This window comes from Apteryx rowi, unplaced genomic scaffold (genome assembly GCF_003343035.1).
Source record: "Apteryx rowi isolate R43461 unplaced genomic scaffold, aptRow1 scaffold_123, whole genome shotgun sequence".
Taxonomy (NCBI): Eukaryota; Metazoa; Chordata; class Aves; order Apterygiformes; family Apterygidae; genus Apteryx; species Apteryx rowi.
In genome coordinates, this window is record NW_020447453.1 from 1,826,131 (window position 1) to 1,846,921 (window position 20,791).

The 20,791-nt window shown below is 39.3% G+C and overlaps 1 protein-coding gene across 3 annotated transcripts in view; it reads right to left on the reverse strand.

Moving 5' to 3' along the window:
* Window positions 1–1,374: 1,374 nt before the first annotated feature.
* LAMP1 (lysosomal associated membrane protein 1) overlaps window positions 1,375–20,791 on the reverse strand; it is a 19,932-nt gene continuing 515 nt past the window's right edge. Inside the window, exons 2-10 of one of the 3 annotated variants that reach the window (XM_026055481.1) lie at window positions 14,164–14,438; window positions 11,759–11,874; window positions 10,168–10,381; window positions 9,898–10,059; window positions 5,952–6,166; window positions 4,379–4,501; window positions 3,386–3,455; window positions 3,040–3,210; window positions 1,375–2,381 (exon numbers count right to left, since the gene is read on the reverse strand). In XM_026055481.1, the coding sequence (XP_025911266.1) occupies window positions 2,242–2,381; window positions 3,040–3,210; window positions 3,386–3,455; window positions 4,379–4,501; window positions 5,952–6,166; window positions 9,898–10,059; window positions 10,168–10,381; window positions 11,759–11,815 (1,152 nt within the window). In that variant the 5' untranslated portion in view covers window positions 11,816–11,874; window positions 14,164–14,438 and the 3' untranslated portion in view covers window positions 1,375–2,241. The remainder of the gene's footprint in view (window positions 2,382–3,039; window positions 3,211–3,385; window positions 3,456–4,378; window positions 4,502–5,951; window positions 6,167–9,897; window positions 10,060–10,167; window positions 10,382–11,758; window positions 11,875–14,163; window positions 14,439–20,791) is intronic. The other 2 variants (XM_026055478.1, XM_026055480.1) reach the window with 2 other exon arrangements.

The following is a 20,791-nucleotide window of genomic DNA, read 5'->3' on the forward strand; positions in this document are numbered from 1 at the left end:
TCTCACCTTGTATAAGGGCTGCTGAAAATAGGTATTTTTTGAGATGATGTACTTCTACTTCATGCTGATCTACTGAGGTTGCACTAGAGTTGCTATACCCACATATATCTGCATCCTCAGAAATTTTGGGGAAGCTACACCATAAAAGCAGCTATGAAGAGAACTACTCCTCTACAGCATGAGGCACCCTGCAGCTCTGGAGCTGAACTGCAGGTGCCCATAACTCAAGTTCGCTGGCAGGAACAAGCAGAGCAGCAGCCCTGCCCCTGGCAGGCAGCTACCTCCAGCCTGGGTCTCTGCTTTGCTTCTCATCCCTGCAGAGCCCTCTCGTGGCCAGATCCTTTTTCTCTCTCTCTCTCTCCTGCTGGGGAAGGAGGGTGGGGAGGGATTGGGGACTGAAGACAGCAGCAGACTTGGTTTTTATTCTCCCAGTTGAAAAATACTTGACAAAGCCAATCATTTACAGCCACACTCCTTTTTGGACTCTACTTCATTCCCACCATAAGTGGACATAACTGCTTTTAAAGTAGTACTAGTTGTTCATCAATATAGTACTGGGCTATCTCATCCTTTACACTAAATAACAGTACTTTGAGTACTGGATTTTAAGGACATTAACACCTGCTGACATGCCAGAAGTATGGTACTGCTAAGAAATGTTAGTTTCTGTATCAACAATGAAATGCATAGTTGAAGGTATCTGGCAGATGGTCCACAGCATGCCAAGCCTTACTGCAGTGTGTTCAGTTCTYGCTGTTGGGAAAAAGTGCTCAGTGCAGTGGTTTAGTGTAGCTTTGTTCCTGCCCTGTTTAGCTAGTATTGCTAACACTGAAGCATTCTGCAGCAGGCTGGGAAACTTTAAGGTATAGGTTCAGTTCAGGACATTACAACATGCACAATCTCTGCTGAGGTCCAGACATTTTCTACTTTGTGGTAAGAATCTGACTTCACAGGAAGACAATGGTATGTAATGTCATCTACATAGTCCTTATATTGACTATCTTGGTACTCTTGGAAAGTGATGCTTAGCAGGACAGACCAACATACTGACATTTCTCAGCAAGCTGCAATTTAATGTTAGAGTAAGATCTCAAGTTACTGACATGGAGAAGCAGCTTTACCTGTTCACAGGCAGAAAGTAAAAAAAAAAAAACACACACACACACCCCCAAAAAACACAAACACAGCCACAACCCACTGTTTTGAAGACACATAACACAGTTAAGCCTCACCTTTGTACTGCACAAACAAAAATGAAACACTAGTTTAACATAATCCCAAGTTAAGGATTATCTGAAGCTTCAGAAATAGAGCCAAACCAAGACATTAGCACTTATCAAATAATCAAGTCTTTTTAAAAAGTGATCAGAGGTATTAAGACATACAGAAAAATGTGTCTTTATTAGCATTGTTACAGGCAATGCATACATAAGAACTGATCCTTAAAGTGTACAACCCCCAGCCAAGTTTAAAGCAAGAGAATCAGCAGATTGAGATCTATATTGTACACATGTGCAGTAACAGGATCTCTCTGGACCTTCCAACAGAAGAGACTGAAATCACTTTACAAAAAAAATGTAAATAAAAATAACACCCATTTTAAAAAAGTACCAGCTCCTAACAAGCTGGCAGAGCATCAAAAATATCAAACAGGGGAGTTGTCCAATCACAAAGAGTTCCTATAAGGTTTGAGTATTGCGCTGTTCACACCCTGCATATGCCAGGCATTGTGTTTAAAGCTTAGTAAAAAATACACACCTAAGAGACAAGGTGGAGTTTAGATTTCAAATTTYGATTTTGTCAGTTGTTACTAAATTTCTTTAAATACATTATCAGTATAATTAAGTTCATCACTGGATGGCAGCAGTTCCAAGAATGAATTTTTTCCCTTTGTTACAAGTTTTGAAGTTGAGTCAATGTGTATTAGCAACATCCCTGTCTGGAATCTTTAGCTGACATTACCTTATGCCAATTCCAAAAAAGCACCCTTAAAAACTTTTAGCTTGTTTCTAAGTGGGTAAATATTTAAACTAGTTAGCAAAATTAAACACCAGAATTTTCGGTTATTTTTGTGCATAGTTAAATGCTGCAAGATGATTTCACATTTAATAAAGCAGACTTTGAAAAGAAGCAATTTGCAAGAAAAGGTGTTTCCTTACAACATCAATCTTAGGGAAAATGTTACTTTTTTTCTGCTTCTTGCAATTGCTTTTTATCTACACTGGATTTGAGTGCAAGTCATTAAATTGTTTGATATCCAGCATGGCTCCTCTTTCTGCCAATCAAGTAAGCAATCAAGACAATTAGAACAAGACCAGCAAGGGCTGCACCAACTATTATTGGGATCAGCATGTTGTTTTCATCCAGCTGGCATTCTTCCACTGCAAGGAGAAGAAAATTCACATTAGGCACTAGTCCACCAACAGATGGGTATATCCATAAACTCAAGTTTCCACTCTCAGCACATAGATAAAACTGGCTTGAGTTAACTTCTAGCTTAGCTTGCTAACAGCCAAAAGGAAACAGTTCAGTAACTATGATCCTTCAGGATCAAGTCCTTCCAGTATTATTTGTTGCATGCACAATGTAGAGATAATTGTTTCCTTCAAGTGCTATTACTGTTATACACAAAGCTTAGGTTTGTGCATCCAGACCCCTCCCCTTCAGCCTTTTTGCTTTAACTCCAGTCACAAAGGAGAGTATAAACTAAAGCAGTTGGAGTTTCCCAGATCTTTGCCCCTTCAATACAGCTGCCTGTGAAGAGTTAGAAGGAAGTTAATGCTCTTCCTTAACTCTTCTCTTGAAGAAGTGCTACTTATTTCAAAGCTGCTTTTTACATGCTTCTTATACTAGCTTCAACTCAGACATTTTAACAACTCCTACATCATCTGTAATGGGGCATGCAGAGACTGAGCACAGTACCGAAGAGCTGACTTTGACTGCAGAATAAAATGAAATTCTGATTAAAATATTGTATGTTTATATCAAAGTGTAAGTTGCAAATCTTTGGTAGATTTTTTACAAATATAAACCTCTTACCTGCCCCAAATTTGTCTCCATCAATCTTGAAAACCTGTATCTGAACATTAAATACATTGACAAGGGCTTTGTCTGAGACCCAGAGATTCTCCTCTGCACTGCACTTGTAGGAGTTCCCTACTGAAGCTCTCAGCTCACTCATGCTGTTGTTAGATGCCTCAAACTTTGGAACTGTGCAAAAGAAAGTCTTATTACAGAATCTTGAAGAACAGGTGCTGCAAGCTCATAGGGCTTAAAATTAAAGACAATCATCCCCAACATTCATCCCCATTAATGCAGGCAACCCAGAATTATTTTTTTTTTTATAAAAAAAGTCATCTAAAGTAAAATTCTGAAGAGACCATACCTTTTGCTTCAGAAGGCAGAGTTGTGCTCACATTCATACCTTGCAGAAAGAATTTTTCAGTACTTGCATTCTTTAAAAAAAAAGTTGTCATTTAACCTACTGATATACAACATAAGTTGCTAAGATTAGGGTTCAATTTTGCATGCAGTTAAGAGAAAGCTTTTCAAAGCATAGTCTTTAATTGAAATGCTAGCATCCCAAGGAAGAGCTTAGTCACACCTTTAAAGACAAAAGCTACCTTAGAGAAGGTTATGGGGGTGGGGGGGAGGAGGGGGAACTGTTGCTATCAGACTGCTGACCTGACCTCCACACTGAAGTCAGTCTCAGATGACCAGGATGGTGCAATGACCTCACCTGTGCTACAGGTACAGCTTTAAAGCAGCTAGGTACCACATAATTAGAGATGCAGAAAGTAATTTAATAGTGACAGATCAAGGTGATCATATATGATCAATCCAATGTGTATTAAAAGCAGCATGAAGTTCCCTGGACAGTCCTCAACAGTACTCAGCTGCTAATGCAGCACTGGGGGCAGGGCTGTTGGAAACATGGATTCCARTCACTGTAGGTGACCATAAGACAAGCACACACAGCCCTTATGCTGTATACAGAACACTGAGGATTTAAATCCAATTCCAGACTTCTGCCATTAGATGACATGCCTCTTTGTCATGGGCTATATTCCTCTGCTACAGCAGAATTGTTCCAAGTTTGGATAAAAAGCTTTGAAGAGTCAGCAATGCAATTGCTTAAAACAATTCCCTTTGACTCAACTTATAAGAAATTCCCATTGCAGACAAAGTGTGTGTGTGCATATAGGTATTTTCCTTTCTTCCAGTTATCCAAATATTAAAATCCCAAAATCCCAGTATTAAAACAAAGAAATTATTCCCTCTTCCTGTAGCTGCATCTCTTGCTCTTGGACTTGCCCCAATTAACTTCTCCACATCAGAAGTACTGCAGACCCTACATGCTTTGTCTAGAGATTCTTACCAATGCAAAGTGAAAGATAAGCCTTGTTTTCTCAAAAGTCAAAGTCAAGAAGGCAGCGGTATTGCCGCATGTTCCAGAAGAAGTTGTATTATGTGGTACGAAATTCAGCAAATCTAATCCAATCTATGAGAAGAGAAACAATTATGATACTTACTGTTCTTGAAAAGACTAATATACCACTACATGATCAGTCAGCTTCTATTTTACCTGAACTCACATGCATACAATGCTATATTTGCCCACCCATTTCACAGACAAGCAGGCAGATACATGCACACATTGGCTGGCGTAAGCTGCGCCAGAGGAGCAGGCTGGCACAGAGAACAAAGGCATCTTTGCATGCGTAACAAAGCTTTCCTCAGCCCCAACTGGCTGCAGCCAATAACCTCCTGCTTTACCCACACCACACTTGCTCCTAGAAACATAAGGAAAAATCAGTAGCCACCCCTACAGAAGGTGCAACAAGGTATGAAATTCTGCTTCAACATAGTGGAGAAGCAATCATGAAAAATGCCTGTAATCATGATCATCTTGCAAGTCACTTCAGTTTAACACATTTTAGCTTTACCCGTGGTACCTGACTTCACACTGGGCTGTGTCTGCATACCATCATAGGCTAACTTGCAGAACAATGACACAGAAAACATTAGCAGGTCTTAGAGGTTAACTGACCCTCATGGGACTTTGGAAAACCTATTTACCACCCTCCCCACTGGTCATTAGGTTAGAAATCAGCTGTTTGAGCAGTGCTAGAGTGTCATGGTGCAGGAAGCAGCTTAGGGAATTTCACACAATTAAGGTGGCCATAGCACATTTCCCATCATAACCAGCTAGTGTGCAGCCAGACCTCAGTCATCAGTGCTCATTTTTTCCTCATTCATCACCATATGCATACACCAGTGCAACACATGCATCTCACTAGCACACACAGCATTAAGCAATTAAATCCTACTGAGATCTACCCTCCTCACACCAGGTCCATTATCACTGGACCCTGAATAAACTACAGAAAAGCAGCCATAGTTACATTCACCTGCAGTTGTCCCATTGACCTCAGGTCAAGCCACAGGATAGGAAAAAAGCTTGCAACCAAAGGTCCGTATAATGGAGAGCTTGTATGTTTTTTCAGTTTCCTATTAAGGGCCTATTTGCATCAATAGTGGAAGGAAACAACCTATGCTGGGGCCAGATTTTTGTTTTCAATCAAATATCTCAGTACAAATTCCTGCATTTAAGTAACATTTCAAAACCCATCTAGACGACATCTGTTATAGAATTGCCAGTAGTCATATTTTGATAGTTTTACTGCTTCTTGAATCATCAAATATATTTATTGCATTTGACAGATAAGTTTAGTACTCTTACTGAATGGAAAATCTTTAATGACAACTTGCAGTGCAACAGAACTGTGTCTGAGTATTCACTAATCTAATCCAAGTGAAACAATTTAAATACAGCATAATGGATGAACACTATGAAGATTCAGGATTTTATAGAAGTTAGCCTGTAATAATTTAACAAGTTTTCTCCAAAGAAGAAAACTGATGGTTTTGAAGAAAGAAAAAAATTATACCTTTTCATCTTTTTTTAGATAGGTGACATTAAGCTGCAGCCCCATGGAGGCAAGCACACAGGTTCCATTTGCACCAGTCACATTGTATTTACCAACAGCAGGATTTTGTGGCAATGCAGTTGGTGCTGGGCTAGTTGTTGGAACCTGGCTAGTAGTCTGTCTAGGAGTTGTAGTCATTACAGTAGTGGAGACCATATCTTCAGCACATTCTGTGTCTGGAGAGAAAGGAATACAGACAATCACCAAACAAAATGAAATTACACAATGATCTACCTTTTTTTAATCCTGAAGGAGAAGGAGGATGCATTTTTAAGTAGCTTCTCCTAATAGAAGATACTAAGAAACAACAGTAAAGCATTATCTAAAATCTTGTTACAAAGTGTTTTTTTTTAAAAGAAACTCTTAAAACCTAACATATGAAAATGACAACTCTGCTGTTATTTTACAGAAATTCATGCACAACAGATCTGCTTTTATTCATTTGCTGTCATTTTATTTCTCCATGAAATCAGGAGAAGCACAATACTGCTATGCTGTCAGCGCCACAGCCTTCCTGCTGTATGCCCACAGCAAGGCTCAAATGACTACCCCTTAAACCTTCTGGGCACTCGTGTGCTAGAGGTAGAGGGACAGTTCTCAGGCCCAGTATGAAAAGCAGTCCCTGAGGAGATGTGCTGTTCTGGTCCTCCTCCTTCCACCCAGTACACTACCAGTTTGCAAGGATCCTATTTCGTTACTCTGGCAATACCTGAGGGAATATTAAAATACTACTGGACCTCTCAAGTCCTCATAGCAGTTGTCCTCAACAGTGTTATCTTAAGACACTGCTTTTGCTGGCAAGTGTTCCAATATAGCCTTTCCCTTGGAGTCTCATGTCCATTCTCCTTGTAGTCCTGCATTAGTAGCCACCTTCCATATCCACCATCTGAGGTAAAGAGCGAAGATGTCTAAGTCAGACTGCCTTCTCTTTTCATCCAGTTCTGCACCAACTTCCAAGGCAGTAGGAGAGAGGAACAGTGGCTTTGACTTACTTGCCAGAACAGTCAGAAACACCTGGCAACAAGACCTTTACTAGTTCTGGGACCTGAGAAAGCACCTGCATTGAATGTGCAAGCCAAAATCAAAGGTCACAGCAAAGACATCACTACAGTACAGGCTTCCAAGTTTCAAGCCAAGGTCATGTCCCTGTTTCAGGGATAACAGCTTACAGCCTTATAAGGAAGACAGGAACTACAGCAGCACTAGAAGTTGTCTCCATTCTGACTGAAAGAGCCTACTGCTAAGATTTAAATCATACACTTCTTGTAGATGCTAGATATATGATGTATAGCCTCTGTACTCAAACAGTGACTTAACTTTAGATTAAGAGTCAGAAAGAGGAACTCTACTTTAAATGCAGGCTAATCACCTTCTGAACACAGACTCCAATGCAGCACACTTTCCTATTTCTGCTCCATTTCTGGAAGGTAGAAGACCAGAAGCAAGGGAGATGAATGATGAAGGGAGGGAAGGGAGAGGGAAGAGGGAGCGGCCCCTTTTGTGGACTTAATAGACACCAGTCAGGTCTCAAAGTGATTAACTTCTTAACAGATAAACCAGTCAGCAGCTTTACTTGGTACTTCAGTGGGGAATTCCCCTTCATCTACAAGGCCTCAACATACAGAGCCTCTTACTAAAGTTGGCAGAGATGGAAAAAACAATCTCACTTAAAGTGGAAGTTCATCCTACATGGATACAGAATTTTTCTTGAACTAATTTACAGCATAGCTCTTAGTAACTCTTCAGTACAGATTTGGAGACAAGACAAATTATTCGTATGCCTTTTTCTGACAGTTAAGAAAAGAAGCTGACAGTACCAGATAAAATTAAAGTCTCCTTTTCTGCAGAGCTGTAGATAATCACTACAATAAAAGCTCATTCACTAACTTCTGGGTACACCATCAGAAGTTACCATTACCAATGATGCGTAGATGCACTGAACACTGACATTCTTGTCTTCAGTGAGCCTTGCCCAGCTCACCAGCAGAAATATCCTCTAATGAAGGAGCTGCACAGAAAAAGAAATTAAGGGAGAATTCCAGATCTAAAGTTTATCAATCCCTGCCAAAAGGATAGAGAAAGTCTAAAGCCTACAAGAAGAGTGGAAAGAAGGAACTGTTCTGGGAGAAATGCTGCAGTCAAGAAGTATGGGGATAAAGATACAAAAAGGATAAAGAAAAGATTCTTGAGCTACTTGAATAAAAATATTAAGGAAAAAAGGAGATAGCTGATTGTGCAGTAGGAATAAAAAATTCTTGGGTGCAGTCCCAAGATGACAATAAAAGATAATAAAAACCAAAGGAAGATGCTAATATAAAAAACTAAGCATGGCAGCATGAACAACAGGAATGTGGGAACAAAACAGAACAAGGGCCTTGAACTCAGTCCAAACAGTGCCTATCCCAGGATCATATGAACTCATGTGCCTTTTGTTGAGGGTTTTAACAGTGTCATCAAGACACAGCAATACTATAGGATGAAGAAAAGCAACTGTGAGGAAGTGATCGGCAACTTAAGACATTCTAGATGAGAATGGAGAGAGTGAAGGAAGTAGGAATAGAAAGTTAGTCAAATGCTGATAAACTTTTGTTGCATAAGATAATGGAAGTAACACCCTCCCAGAATAATGCAATACTGAATTTTTTAACCAAAAGAATGTGCAAGACCAGGTAGTAAGTGGTGTTGAAAGGAAAAGTATTAGACAGTAAAATTTCAGTGAAATTTTGGAAGTTAAAAAAGTTTTTCCCATGAATGGTATCTGTACATGATCAAGGCTTATGTTGAAGCTTGCTGATAATGGAGTTGGATCAAGACATACTTAAAGAAAAACGGAACATTTAGTGGACTGAGTAATAGAAACTAGATTTTTTTTTAAATGGTAAATTGGTGYCTACATTTTTTCTGCACACTGTAGTACACTGAATAGAAAAGACTGAACAAGAAACTAATTCACACTGAAATCTGAGCCAGTAGTGTGAGGCGCCATAAAAAGTCAACTCCAGGATTATGATGCWTCAGGCAAGGTATTTCTTGGAGAGATGGGGCAAAGAATAGAAAGCCCTGTAGAAGGCATCTTTTCAATGAATCCACCACACACCACCACTGATCTACTAGTCATAGGATTGATTTCAACAGATGCATGAATAGGATTACCAGGATAAGAATGTAAAGTTCTACATTTCCCTCAGAAGATGGAAGACTTCTTATTCAGCCCAACAAAATTAAGGCAAAGACTTACTACTGCCTGATGTTGCATGGGCAAGCAAGAGAAAGAGCCATATAAACTGAACAGTGCTGCCACAAAAGCAAACAGCACGAACACACCATGTAAGTAGCTTGTCATCTTAACATTATAGCAGAGAAATTTTGAGATGCTTTTTCAGGATAAAAATTATTTTGTGATTGAGGCTGATAGAGAAAGAACATTTCTTACAGCTTTTGTAAAGCTTCCTGTACAAAGATGCATGCATCTACTCCCTACAGGTCAGTTCTCCATTGTCCCCCATTAAATCACCAGCTTTCCCCTGAGCACATAGGAACTAGTTTAAACTGCTTTGGGAGAAGCGTACTTCTAAGTGATCAGACCCTCCTCAAACTAGGATTTTGGCCATGTGCTTGGTTGACCTACTGCAGCACAAGTTTACACCCATACTCACGAATGGAAAGAATGGTCCATAATGCTTGTACAAAACCCATGGGAATAGTATCTTCCAGTCATAGATGTTGACACCCCTACAGAGAAAACCTCAAGCAACTCCATTAACAGTTTCAACAGATGCCACTACACAGCTATCAGTTTCAGATCTAGTCTGTACCTACCTAGACATAATTAGTCAGGACTTTAAAAAATAACGTATCATTGAAAATATTAGCTTAACAAGTACTTTTTTTGCCACAAGATACCTACTATTTATACTGACAGTGCCATTTGCAACGTAGGCTTCCAAAGTAACATTGCTAAAAGTGATGTTCACATTCTTCATATTGATGTGCTTTGAGTTGACACATCTGTATTTTGTGCCCATATCTGCCCGAATATCAGATTTATGCGATACCTTCATCACCTTGCCTGTAAGAGGATTACACTGCATTAGAACATAACAGTATTTACAGAAACAAATCAGTACTACACACAGAAGGGTTACACAATGGAAAGAATAGGAAGTTTTCATTTTACCTTCAGTTGAATTATGGAATAAAGTTTTATCTGACAAATTGTAGTGGAAAATTAACTCTTCAACTTGGTACTGGTTTGCACTCTTCATGAAATTCAGGCTTAACGAATGTCCTGCTCCAAAACCCAATGCCAGAATTGGTCGAGATGTGTTACGTTTACCACATGTGCTTCGTTGCAGTACTGTGGCGTTTTGTGGAAGAAGAAAGTGTACAACCTGAGGGGTATAAAACAAAACACAAATGGGATAATACARTGGACTTTCCTTACTGCTTTTCAAATAGCCTATGCAACTGCTACAAAACAGCCAACATTCACACAGCCTGTCAGCTGTCTATTTATATACATGTATCCGCTCCCCCAACAAATAGCATGGTACTGGTGCTCAGATTTCTAAGGATCTCGGTCCCTGTGAAATTTGAGGACAAAACAGTACACATTTGCAGCACTACTTAGACCTTGTTCCCTTAAACCAGCACTATGAATTTGCATGGACATCTGTACTAGATGAATCAAATCTGGCAAACTTTGAATACAGGTGAAAAATTAGATAATTTAATCTTTGTTTCTTGTAATACAATTGAGTAAGCAGAACAGAAGCACAAAGTACAGTCTGCATGGTTTGGCTAAAATTCTTCAGGTTCATTACATATTGACCAGTAACTCAGTACCTGAAGACAAACACAAAGTTTAGTGGAAAGTTTGAGCTCATGGTTTACAAGGAACAGCCAAAGCCACATTATGAAAGCAGCCACCTCTGAATGTAAGCTTTTATAGCAGTATCAGCAGGATTTGAGACCATCAGCATTGAAGTGGACTATGCAATGTAGCTCCCAGATCAAAGAAATCCCACATGGCAGACATACCAGTAGCAAAGCAGTAGGATTTTTTTCCCTTCTAATCTCACATTACACTAATGGCTAGAAAAAAGCACCTTCAACAGGATTGCCTTAAAACATGCAATAGCAATGAGATTATAAATAATCCAAAATGCCCATTCAGTAGGAGAGATACCAAAAAATTATTAAATTGAAAAGCAGAGTGTTTGGAAATAAAAATTCTTAATTTTTCCTTAATAGAATTTGCTATTATATTGACTTTTGCTGTTAATGCTGAACAACCTGTATGCACTGGTCTGCAGACACACTGAAATATGTCGAGACCCACATGAGAGCGCCACAGATTTCAGGGAAGTTTAAAAGCTACCTACTAATAGCCATTTAATTTCAGATTTAGTCCACATAAGTAATTGCAATGATCAAATCACCTAAAGGAGACTGGTAGCATTTTTTCTTTATGGTCCCAATAAAAGCCACTTTAGCTGCCAATAGAACTTGTAGGACATTTCAGTCGCAAATTTATTTCATGCATTTATTATTTGTGATGGTTTCAGGCAGTCTTAGTCCTGCTGTTTAATTAGAGGAAGCATCAATAATAAAGGAAAAATTGAAGCAACTTGACCAGAATGAGGGAATGTTTGTGGCAGCCATTTTTCAGGCTTGCATATTTGTTCAAAGTTTCAGTTGCACACCTGCAATAATACCACACATTTTTAAAAACAAGTTAGAGGTAAGCAGTGAGCTACTCCCCTCACCTCTTTTTGCCCATTGCTGTTGTATTCCACTGAGAAGGCCACTGTCATATCAGCCATTATGCAGACATTACCACTTGAATCTTTCACATCAAACGAAGCAGCAGCCTGTAAAAAGCCTGTTCAGAGTGGCAAGTAGTTAAGTTCATGTCACACAAGTTTTTATTTTAGATTCCCAAGCAGAGAGAAAAGTATGTACAACTCCACATTTTGTGACTACGTCCTAAGCTTCACAGTTGAATTTGGAAACTTGTTTAAGTCTGTACTAGCCTCAACATCACTACCAAACAAATTTAACACYTTCTAGTGTCTAAAAGACAAAACCATCCAAACCAAAACTATTGACATGCTTGCTCATTAGAGAACAACTTGTAACAAATGTATTGGTCATGCTGTTCAAGGCAACTACGCAGGGTTCACATGCCACAGAGCAAATAATTTGCAGGCTTCAGAAAGAACTGGCTTTGCCTATTTGATCCTGCCTATGGTGCTCAGTCTTCCCCTTGCAGCACACCACACGGCCTTCATTCCCGCTCTGCCAGGACACTCAGCTGCACACACACTGAACGCAGCATTTAGAAGGCTTGCATTGACTGCAGATGTTCTGGAGGCACTGCCAAAAATAGGGTGACGGAGTGAGCCATCCTTGTCAGGAGAACTTCTCTTTACTGTCACCATGCTCTCCACACTTGAGAAGAGGGTGGGGGCCAAGACCTTGACATAGACTGAGGTTACCTTTTCCTGCCTGGTTTAAGCTGATCTAACACTGAGCTGCTGACAAAAGCATGGTTTCCCCACGCACACTCACTTCCTCCAGCCCCAGTGCTCACAGCACTAATGTGACTGATCACACTGCACAAGTACTAGTCCTGACTTAACCGGGTAAGAACATGCGGCTGGAGGAGCGTAGGATCATCCCTTCTGACAGCAATATGGACTTAGCTCAGCTTACACTGATAATGAAACTTGAGTAGCTACACACTTCATCTGAAATGAGAGCTAACTGGACAGTATTCAGGTATCTGGAATCATACCACAACGTTCACATTTAAGGGCATTTTCTTTATTTTTCTGGTTATGCCCCCCCCCCCCCAAACCTGAAGCAAATCTCACTGCAAAAAGCCTGCACTATTTTTATGCTAGCACTTCACTGGCTTGCATTTGCAACAACCTCACAATCTTACAGAAAACCTGAAAAAGCAGCTGCAAGACAAACCATGCAACTTATCTCAAGCAAATAAGCTTTAAGGAGTCAAGCACACTAATCCATTCAACTGCTGATAGAGCAGAAAGATCCAGCTGAGAGATTACCTATTATCTAACTTTTCCCCAAAAAGGTTTCTAAAAAGCAAATCCCAAATTTAAAGCTTTTTGCTACACAACTACGGTGCATACAATTGGATTATGGCAATTCTTAGGAAGAATTGGACTTCTGTGAGCAGGACTTAGGTAGTTGGCACTTCAGCCATAGGAACACACTGAAAGCAGTTTTGCTAGCACTCAGCAAGCACTCAGGACTTTGTCCTGACAAGAGAAATATGTCCTCCCCCAGTACCAAAGGTGACCAAAACTTAAACTCATGCACTTTATCCAGTTGTTTAAAAAGTCTAGACTGAAAACCAAAGATAGACACAAGAAGAAATTGCTTAAGAATGAATAGCATAGAAAAATGACTATTTCAAAGCAAAATTGTCTTACCTCAGGCTTTATGTCAAGCTTATACCATTCATGAAAGTATATGCATTCATAAGGAAAATCTCATTCACAGCAATTCAGTGCAGCGCTAGAAATAACTGAGGCTCTTCCATATGGAAGTTTCAATTTGCAATGTTTTCTTCAAGTTGAATTCACATTTGGAACTTATTTACATTTTACCTAAGCACTTGTTTTCTCAAGAACAGAACTGCTTATACTTTCTTGATTTCCAGCACTGCATAGAAAACAGTGTAGAAGCAGGGAATAACAGTCCACAGCTGTTCAAGCTAACATTACCAATGAAAAATGCCACAGGACCAAAGTCTTCAGCATGCATGCTGACTCCCTGGTTTGATAGCTGTTAAAAAAAGCCTGGTGATTTTAGAGCTAAGAATAAACAAAGAAGTAATACGTAGTAAAAGAATGAAAGAAGTTAGAGGAAAAAATGGTTTTGAAGAGGAATGCAGGGCAAAGAAGAGACAAAAACAACATGAAGACAACACTGCTGACTTAAAAGAAAACGCACAAAGCCTGTCCATTCTAGGTGATTCAAGAGAAAAAAATGGAAGATGTGAGGGTACCAAATGGAAGACAGATTCTGGGAATGAAGAGCAGACAAATCACCCTCAGCAATTTTAAGTAAAAAAGGTGTCCAAACAAACAGTAGCTTACACTAGACTTTTGCAATGCTAAGTTCACACCATGACACGAACCTGGATTTTGTTAGTGTGAAACAAACCCTCCAAAACCCCACTCCTCCTTAAGAAGCGTTAAGCAGCTACTGGATTTATGACTGTCAGAGCGATGAGACAGATGCATCGAGCACGAGACATCGAGCTGTCCTTGATGAAGTGGCAAAAGAGGGCTGTTTCACTGTGAATAAGCTGACATTCACGAGGACAGTGGTCAGAGCAAGCACTGTGCTGGCAGCATAATCCACTCCCATGTTCTTGGGGGCAGGGATGGACAGCAATACAGACAGGAATGACTGAAACATAAGGGACATGGGGCAAAGAAAAATTAGCAGAAAACCCTAAGGAACATATCAAGACATTGAAGGAAAGAAGTTCCCCTCCCTACTTTTTACCCTGTCCAGTTTGAGGCAGAAGAACAACTCATTGGGTTTGGCAGGAAAGCAACTGTTCAGTTTGCAAAAGCAATTTCAGTGTTGACTAGTGCTTAATGAGTGAATCATCACCAGCCCACAAATAGTAAGAGCCTACAGTCAGAACTTCAAGAATCCAGAAAAGCAAACTTTTAAATCAATCTGATCCAAGAATATTTCTAATTAAGGTACATGAAGCAACTAAGTTACATAAAGTAATGCTCAATTTTAACATGGTGTATCATTAACAAATACTACAGGTTGAGAATATTGCTTGTACTTCTGATAACAATATTGTTCTGCACTATTTAAAACAATAGCTGATACAACCTCCAGTCTCTTAGCTTTGTACTTTAAATGCTCTTCCTAATAAGCTGAATCCTATGGGACAAATATCTGCTCCACAACAAGTGTAGCACTTCTGATTTACATAGTTGAATGGTTCCTGGACTCCTCAAATGCAAAAAGTAAGTTTGAGATGTTGAGTTTGATTCATTCTGCTGGAAATACTGTGTTATGGATAGTTAGTAAAGTAATCATCAAAAATGTACTAGCATCACAAAAACCTCACTTAGCCCAGATGTTTCCTTTGTACTCCAGTAGACTCCTTTAAAAGGGCTACTTTCATATATGATCTTCAATTAAAAATATACAGTTATAATAAAAAGATAATAAGATAATCTATCCCTTTAAAGTTCATTTCTTAAATTATCTTGTCATGCAAGAAAGACTGTAGGTGGAACTAACTGCTTAAGGAGCAGCTAGGTACATTACTGCAATTAAACCTAACATCCTTCATTATTTAACACACTTATATCAAAAACATAATGCACTCTGAAATAAAATAAGCAAGTCAAAGAAAAAGATGACCTCCTTTGTCATATAACAACTTGTCTTAAACGGATTTACCACATAGCATTAAATTTGTTTTAAACTGAAAACTACAATGCTAGCAAAACAATCTAGCACATTTGAACGATCCATATCTGAGCCCTGTTCCTTTTGAATATGGTTTTCAGAATGCCAGGATTCCTCATTTCTTGGCCTCAAAGACACTTTCAGGTTTCAAACTTATTATTTAAATTCTATTAGTGAAGCATATCTACCTTTGGGTTGCTCTCCTGCATGATGGAAAATTGTCTATTAAATGAGGAAGAGATGAATATTTGTTGTGCTCTAAATACATATATATAAAAACATATAAAATATATAAAAGCATATATTAATGGCAATTGTTTACATTGGCTGTGTACAAGAAAGGATTTCAGCTACAGTCATTAATGATTTACCTTAGTTCCAAGTTTCATTAGAAACATGGAACACTAAATAAGGATCTCAAATACAAAAGCTACTTTTATATAATTTTGGATTTTGTTATTGTATTCATTTTTTCCACATAAATAAAAATCTCCTTTAGTACTTTTCTGCCCTCCTCTTGGAAGAAAGGACAGCAAGCCATCTGAATCTATCTGGATGCAAAGTTCACATCATAAGTAGTGTAAGCGATACGAGTATCTTACAGATTGGACTATTTGCAGGTACCCTGAATAACTATAATATTAGGGAAGAAAACCATGCAGTCTAGCTAAAGGTCCCTCAAGCACCATGACAGTGGTTCAGAATATCACATCCACAAGCCAGTCGCACACCCTAAAGCCTCCGCTTGGCTACAACCTACTCCATAATTACTATTCAGCACTCTGAAGCTAAGGGATGCCTGTTAACAGACTCCAACATCACACAACCATTCTGTATCTAAACTACTGAAGCCAGTATTTTAATACTGCCCTGCACCTTTGCCAAGATGTTTTTTGGATTCTTAGGATATACACAGTGAACACTGCTATCTGTGTGGCATTGATCCAAGGAGGTAAGAAATGCTGATTCTGATCCAAATAAAGTTTTTCATAGTACACATGAAGCAAAATGTCCAGTAATTTACTCATTCTGATGCTTCCAGAGAATCCTGTCATCTCACTGCCATTTTTTGTGAACAAATCAGTGACTCCAGTGCTTTAGGCTCTTAAGATTTACGCTAGAGATAGGAAAGGAGAGCCCACTGAGGAGGAATTCCCTGTCCTCTAATCATTTGTCTTCTAATGTAAGTACCATTCCCAGAGAGATTCCTGGTACAAGTCCTTTCTCAGAAGAGAAAAGCAAGATCACTTGCTCAGGATTCAGGATCTGCACCATCCTGATAGTGCAGAAAAAGAAAGATTTTTTTTTCTTTTAAAAAGACAGTACTTCCTACTTACTAACACTTGTGTTTTTAGGGGAAAAAACTGTAAGCAGGAAAATCCCTTCACAGACTTTATGTATGAACCACTTTGCTTGAGGCAAGATGGCCTTCATAAAATTATGAGTTAGTGTTTTACCTATCAATGGACTCAGGAAACTGAACAGAGGAGAATATCTGAAAAGCACATGAGAAAAAGCTGGACTCACTTCAGCTTCTGTTGGACATGCTTGAACCTGAACAGAGTGGTAAAAAAGGGGGAACCAAGCTTTATTCAAGTGTACTTCAGGGAAGAAGAAAAGAGAATCAACTGCACTTGTGCAGGTGCAGCATCTCATCATATCAAGTTCCAGATCCAACCCTAGCAAATGCATCCTTGCCACCTAGCATAAACAAATTCATGCAGTCAGCCTCAGATTCCATTTTTATGTCACTGATTTAAGGTAATGCAGTAAACAATTTGTATAGTTTACCTAGAAAAAAATGTTTTGCAATTCAAGTTTGCAGTAGAATGACTTCTGTCTTTATAAACACATTTATAAAGATTAAGAGCATCATAAAGGAAAGGCTACTCAGCAGCTGTGCTCTTGCTGTTTGGCCAGATAATTGCACAATTGCATCAAATTTAGTCACATGAAACTTCTTTATGGTTTCCTATCTAGAGGAAGGAAGTCTTGGGATAGGTCTACAGCAGCTGATGATACGAGTCCATGGGGAGCTCCGAATTGCCATCACTAGACCCTTTTCAGCATCCACACAAGCTCAGTTTGCACTTGCTCAGGTAAGTACAGCTGTGCCACAGCGCACAGCTAACACACATCATTCAAGGTAACTGACAGCCGAAGACAACCTTTTGAGGAAGCAACACCGTGTTGACAATTTGAAGAGAAAGCCTCCTCAGAGGACAGCCAAAAGGGAAAAAGATAATAAACCAACTGCCTTAGTATGCCACTCTCCTATTCCAGTCAAGACAAGGGTAAATCTCACTCCCAGCAAGGAAAGTAAAGTCTTGCTACTGTCCCCATATTACAGACAGTAAATTCTGCCTAGTAAGAAACTACAAACCACTAAAGGTTAATGCAAAAAAACTAAACGTATCAAAGGAGCAGTTAGACAAGTACCCACTGTACAGAGCTGAACCACATCTGAAACTGCACGTTCTAGCATCAGGGTGTTACTAACACTCTTACATGTGTAACTAAAGTAGAAAAAGTAGTGCTAACAGCCAGTAGTGCTGTCAAGTGACATAGAAGGCTAAGAAAGTTACCCTTAGTGTGAAAGGAATAGCAGTTTGTCTTGAAGTCAGACCAAAACAGCATGAAAGCATGATTTATCAAATTTAAAATAAATTTTAAAATATTAGGCATGCAATTTAGAATGAAGATAATAAACAAAGTGTTCAAATAGCTGAATGGGTCTACTGCCAAGTTTAATAGAATAAACACCAAGAAATCAATGATGGCACTAATCTTTCTCAAAGAATTTCCAAATAATCATGTCTGACCTAAGAGGGGAAAGGCTAAACTATTGCAGTTAAGCTGAAACAAGCAGTGGGAAAGGTGTGCCTTTTCAGTACTAGAAATAATTTCCTTTAAGACATACAAAAGGCTTAACTTAGGTTACAGTTGTCAACTCCTCAATAAAATACCCATCTTGTCCTTTCAGCAGGGCTCTCCCTCAACCCTAGAGTAAATTCTTCAACTTACTACCTACAACTGATTAGGAATTGTCCTATCCACTACAGAACAATCTAGAAACATACTTCATCAAAAATGAAACTTGTAAATCAGCCCAAACAGGAACCTGGGGGGCATATCTCAACAGCAGCACATCAGGAAGCCAAAGGAGTTCTTACTCTGCATATAAGAATCTGCTTTAGAAGTCAAAAAACTGCAAAAGTCAAAGCTGAGTAGCCTATCACAGGATGGCAGACTTGAAACCAGGGTAGAAATTTTGAGACTGTTTGAACACACTCAAAGAAGCTGTCAAGCAAAACCAATGTTGTGGATAGCAGAAAGTAGCATTTGACAAAACAATATTTCATATGTCACACAATGTACAAGCAGTTATATATTTATGAAAACTGCTTTATATCCAGTCTCAGACAGTTCCATACAACTAGCAATCCCAATATTAAGGAAAATGTAAAACAATTATTCACTGGCTGGAATTTATTATCTAAGTTTCCCCTCACTATCCCTGCAAGTTACTAAGAACCATTTGTGCCTGTTATCAGGGCTGTTCTGATCAGTACATCCAGTGCAACTACTGACTAGGCTTGAAAGTCCCCTTTAGACCAGAGTTGTGCAATAGAAACACGTGGATTGTGCGTCAACAACCCTGAAATGGCATCATGCTACCTTCTCAAACTCATTTTCCTTTCCCCAAGTCTCAGACACTTCATTATTTACTTAGCGATACTGAATCCATGCTTGACTCTAAACTCAGATTTTTGGAAATGTTTTGACATGTTTGTGTTTCAGTAGGGAAAAAAATACATACAGGTGCAATCGTACCCAAAGAGCACAAGCAACTCTGCTGGGTTTGGCACACATGGCAACTGACACTTCCAGTGCTTAATAGCAGATGAGTATGCTCTTCCTCCATATTTCAAAAGCAATAGAGTCTAAGTCTGAGGGAAAAGTACTTCATCTCCCATTGCCCCTATTGCCAGTATTTATCACTATTACCTAAAATGTTTATTCATTTCGTATGAGCATTTGATATTTGTGAGGAAATTCAGCAGAAAATACTTAACACTGACACATGAAATATTCAGCTTAGTGGCTTGCTGCCCAATATGAATGAAAAACTGAAACGTTAAGTAGGGCGTAGTGAGCTATTTATGAAAAAAAAATCAGGTGCATATCAATGTATTGTCCCGAATTCAAGGCATTGCCAAACAATGCTTTCACATTTGACCCACCCATGCTAATCCTTAAGCCTCCTGTGATCTTTGAATTATCCTGATCCACGCTCACTCAGATGACTGAAGGGCTGCAACTGAACTGCAAACGAGCTGCAAATGTCTAAAGAATTCACCTCAGATAAAGCCATTCCTCTCTCATCCCACCCCACCACCCCACACTGTGGCACAAGATGGTGGAGGCTACCTATCCACCATGCACGCAGCATCTCTTTGCACCAAATAATTCAAAATTAAAGTTATGTAGAAATATTCAGTTAAATAACACAGGTACAAGGTCCTAGCTGTTAGTAAATATATTTACTTTGTAATAAAATCATCAGCCTAGTCTGGTTCTTCAGCATCAGAAGCCACACACTTTACAGGCCAGAAAGTGACAAAGCTAAATGCATGAGAATACATTTGTAACTGCTGGGTAAGCAAAGCAAGACTACTACAGTCCCCCAAAACACAATCTGTGGTACCATTTTTAAACTGCAGGCTGATTAGAGTGCAAACAAGCAATTTTTATTGTCTTTATATTATACGAGCCATATAAAGAACTCCCACTATAACAGCAGCTCAGTGCCATTTAAATTACAGACGCCTAACAAGCAAGTCTGCTAACGCTGTTAGTCACCGTGCTAGCTAGATGAACAAGAAGTGAAGCCGGCAATAACTGGATATTTGAACTGCTCAGTGCCCCTTGCAAATAAGAGCTTTCACGTTTAGTAAGACAGAGAAACTGAACCACTGTCGACAAAGATAAACATATTTACTATTCAAGAAGTCTTAAAGGGTTGCAAAGGCTGTCATAACCCCCGAAATCAGGCCAGACCATCCACCTCAGCTGCCGTTTTATTCAGGAAGCATCTTGCTAGCTTCCCAACGGGTCCCCCTTTCCCAGCGAAGCCGCCTTTCAGAAGCGCAACCGATATAGCGCCGTATGATGCGGCTTTCCGTGCAAGAAAAAAAAAATCCTACAGCAAGGTAGTTATCAGCAAACATGCCAGACAGGCTTCCTCCCCCCCCCCCAAAAAAAAAAACCCCAAAAACCTGATGGCTGAAAAAATACATGCATGGACAGCATTCCCT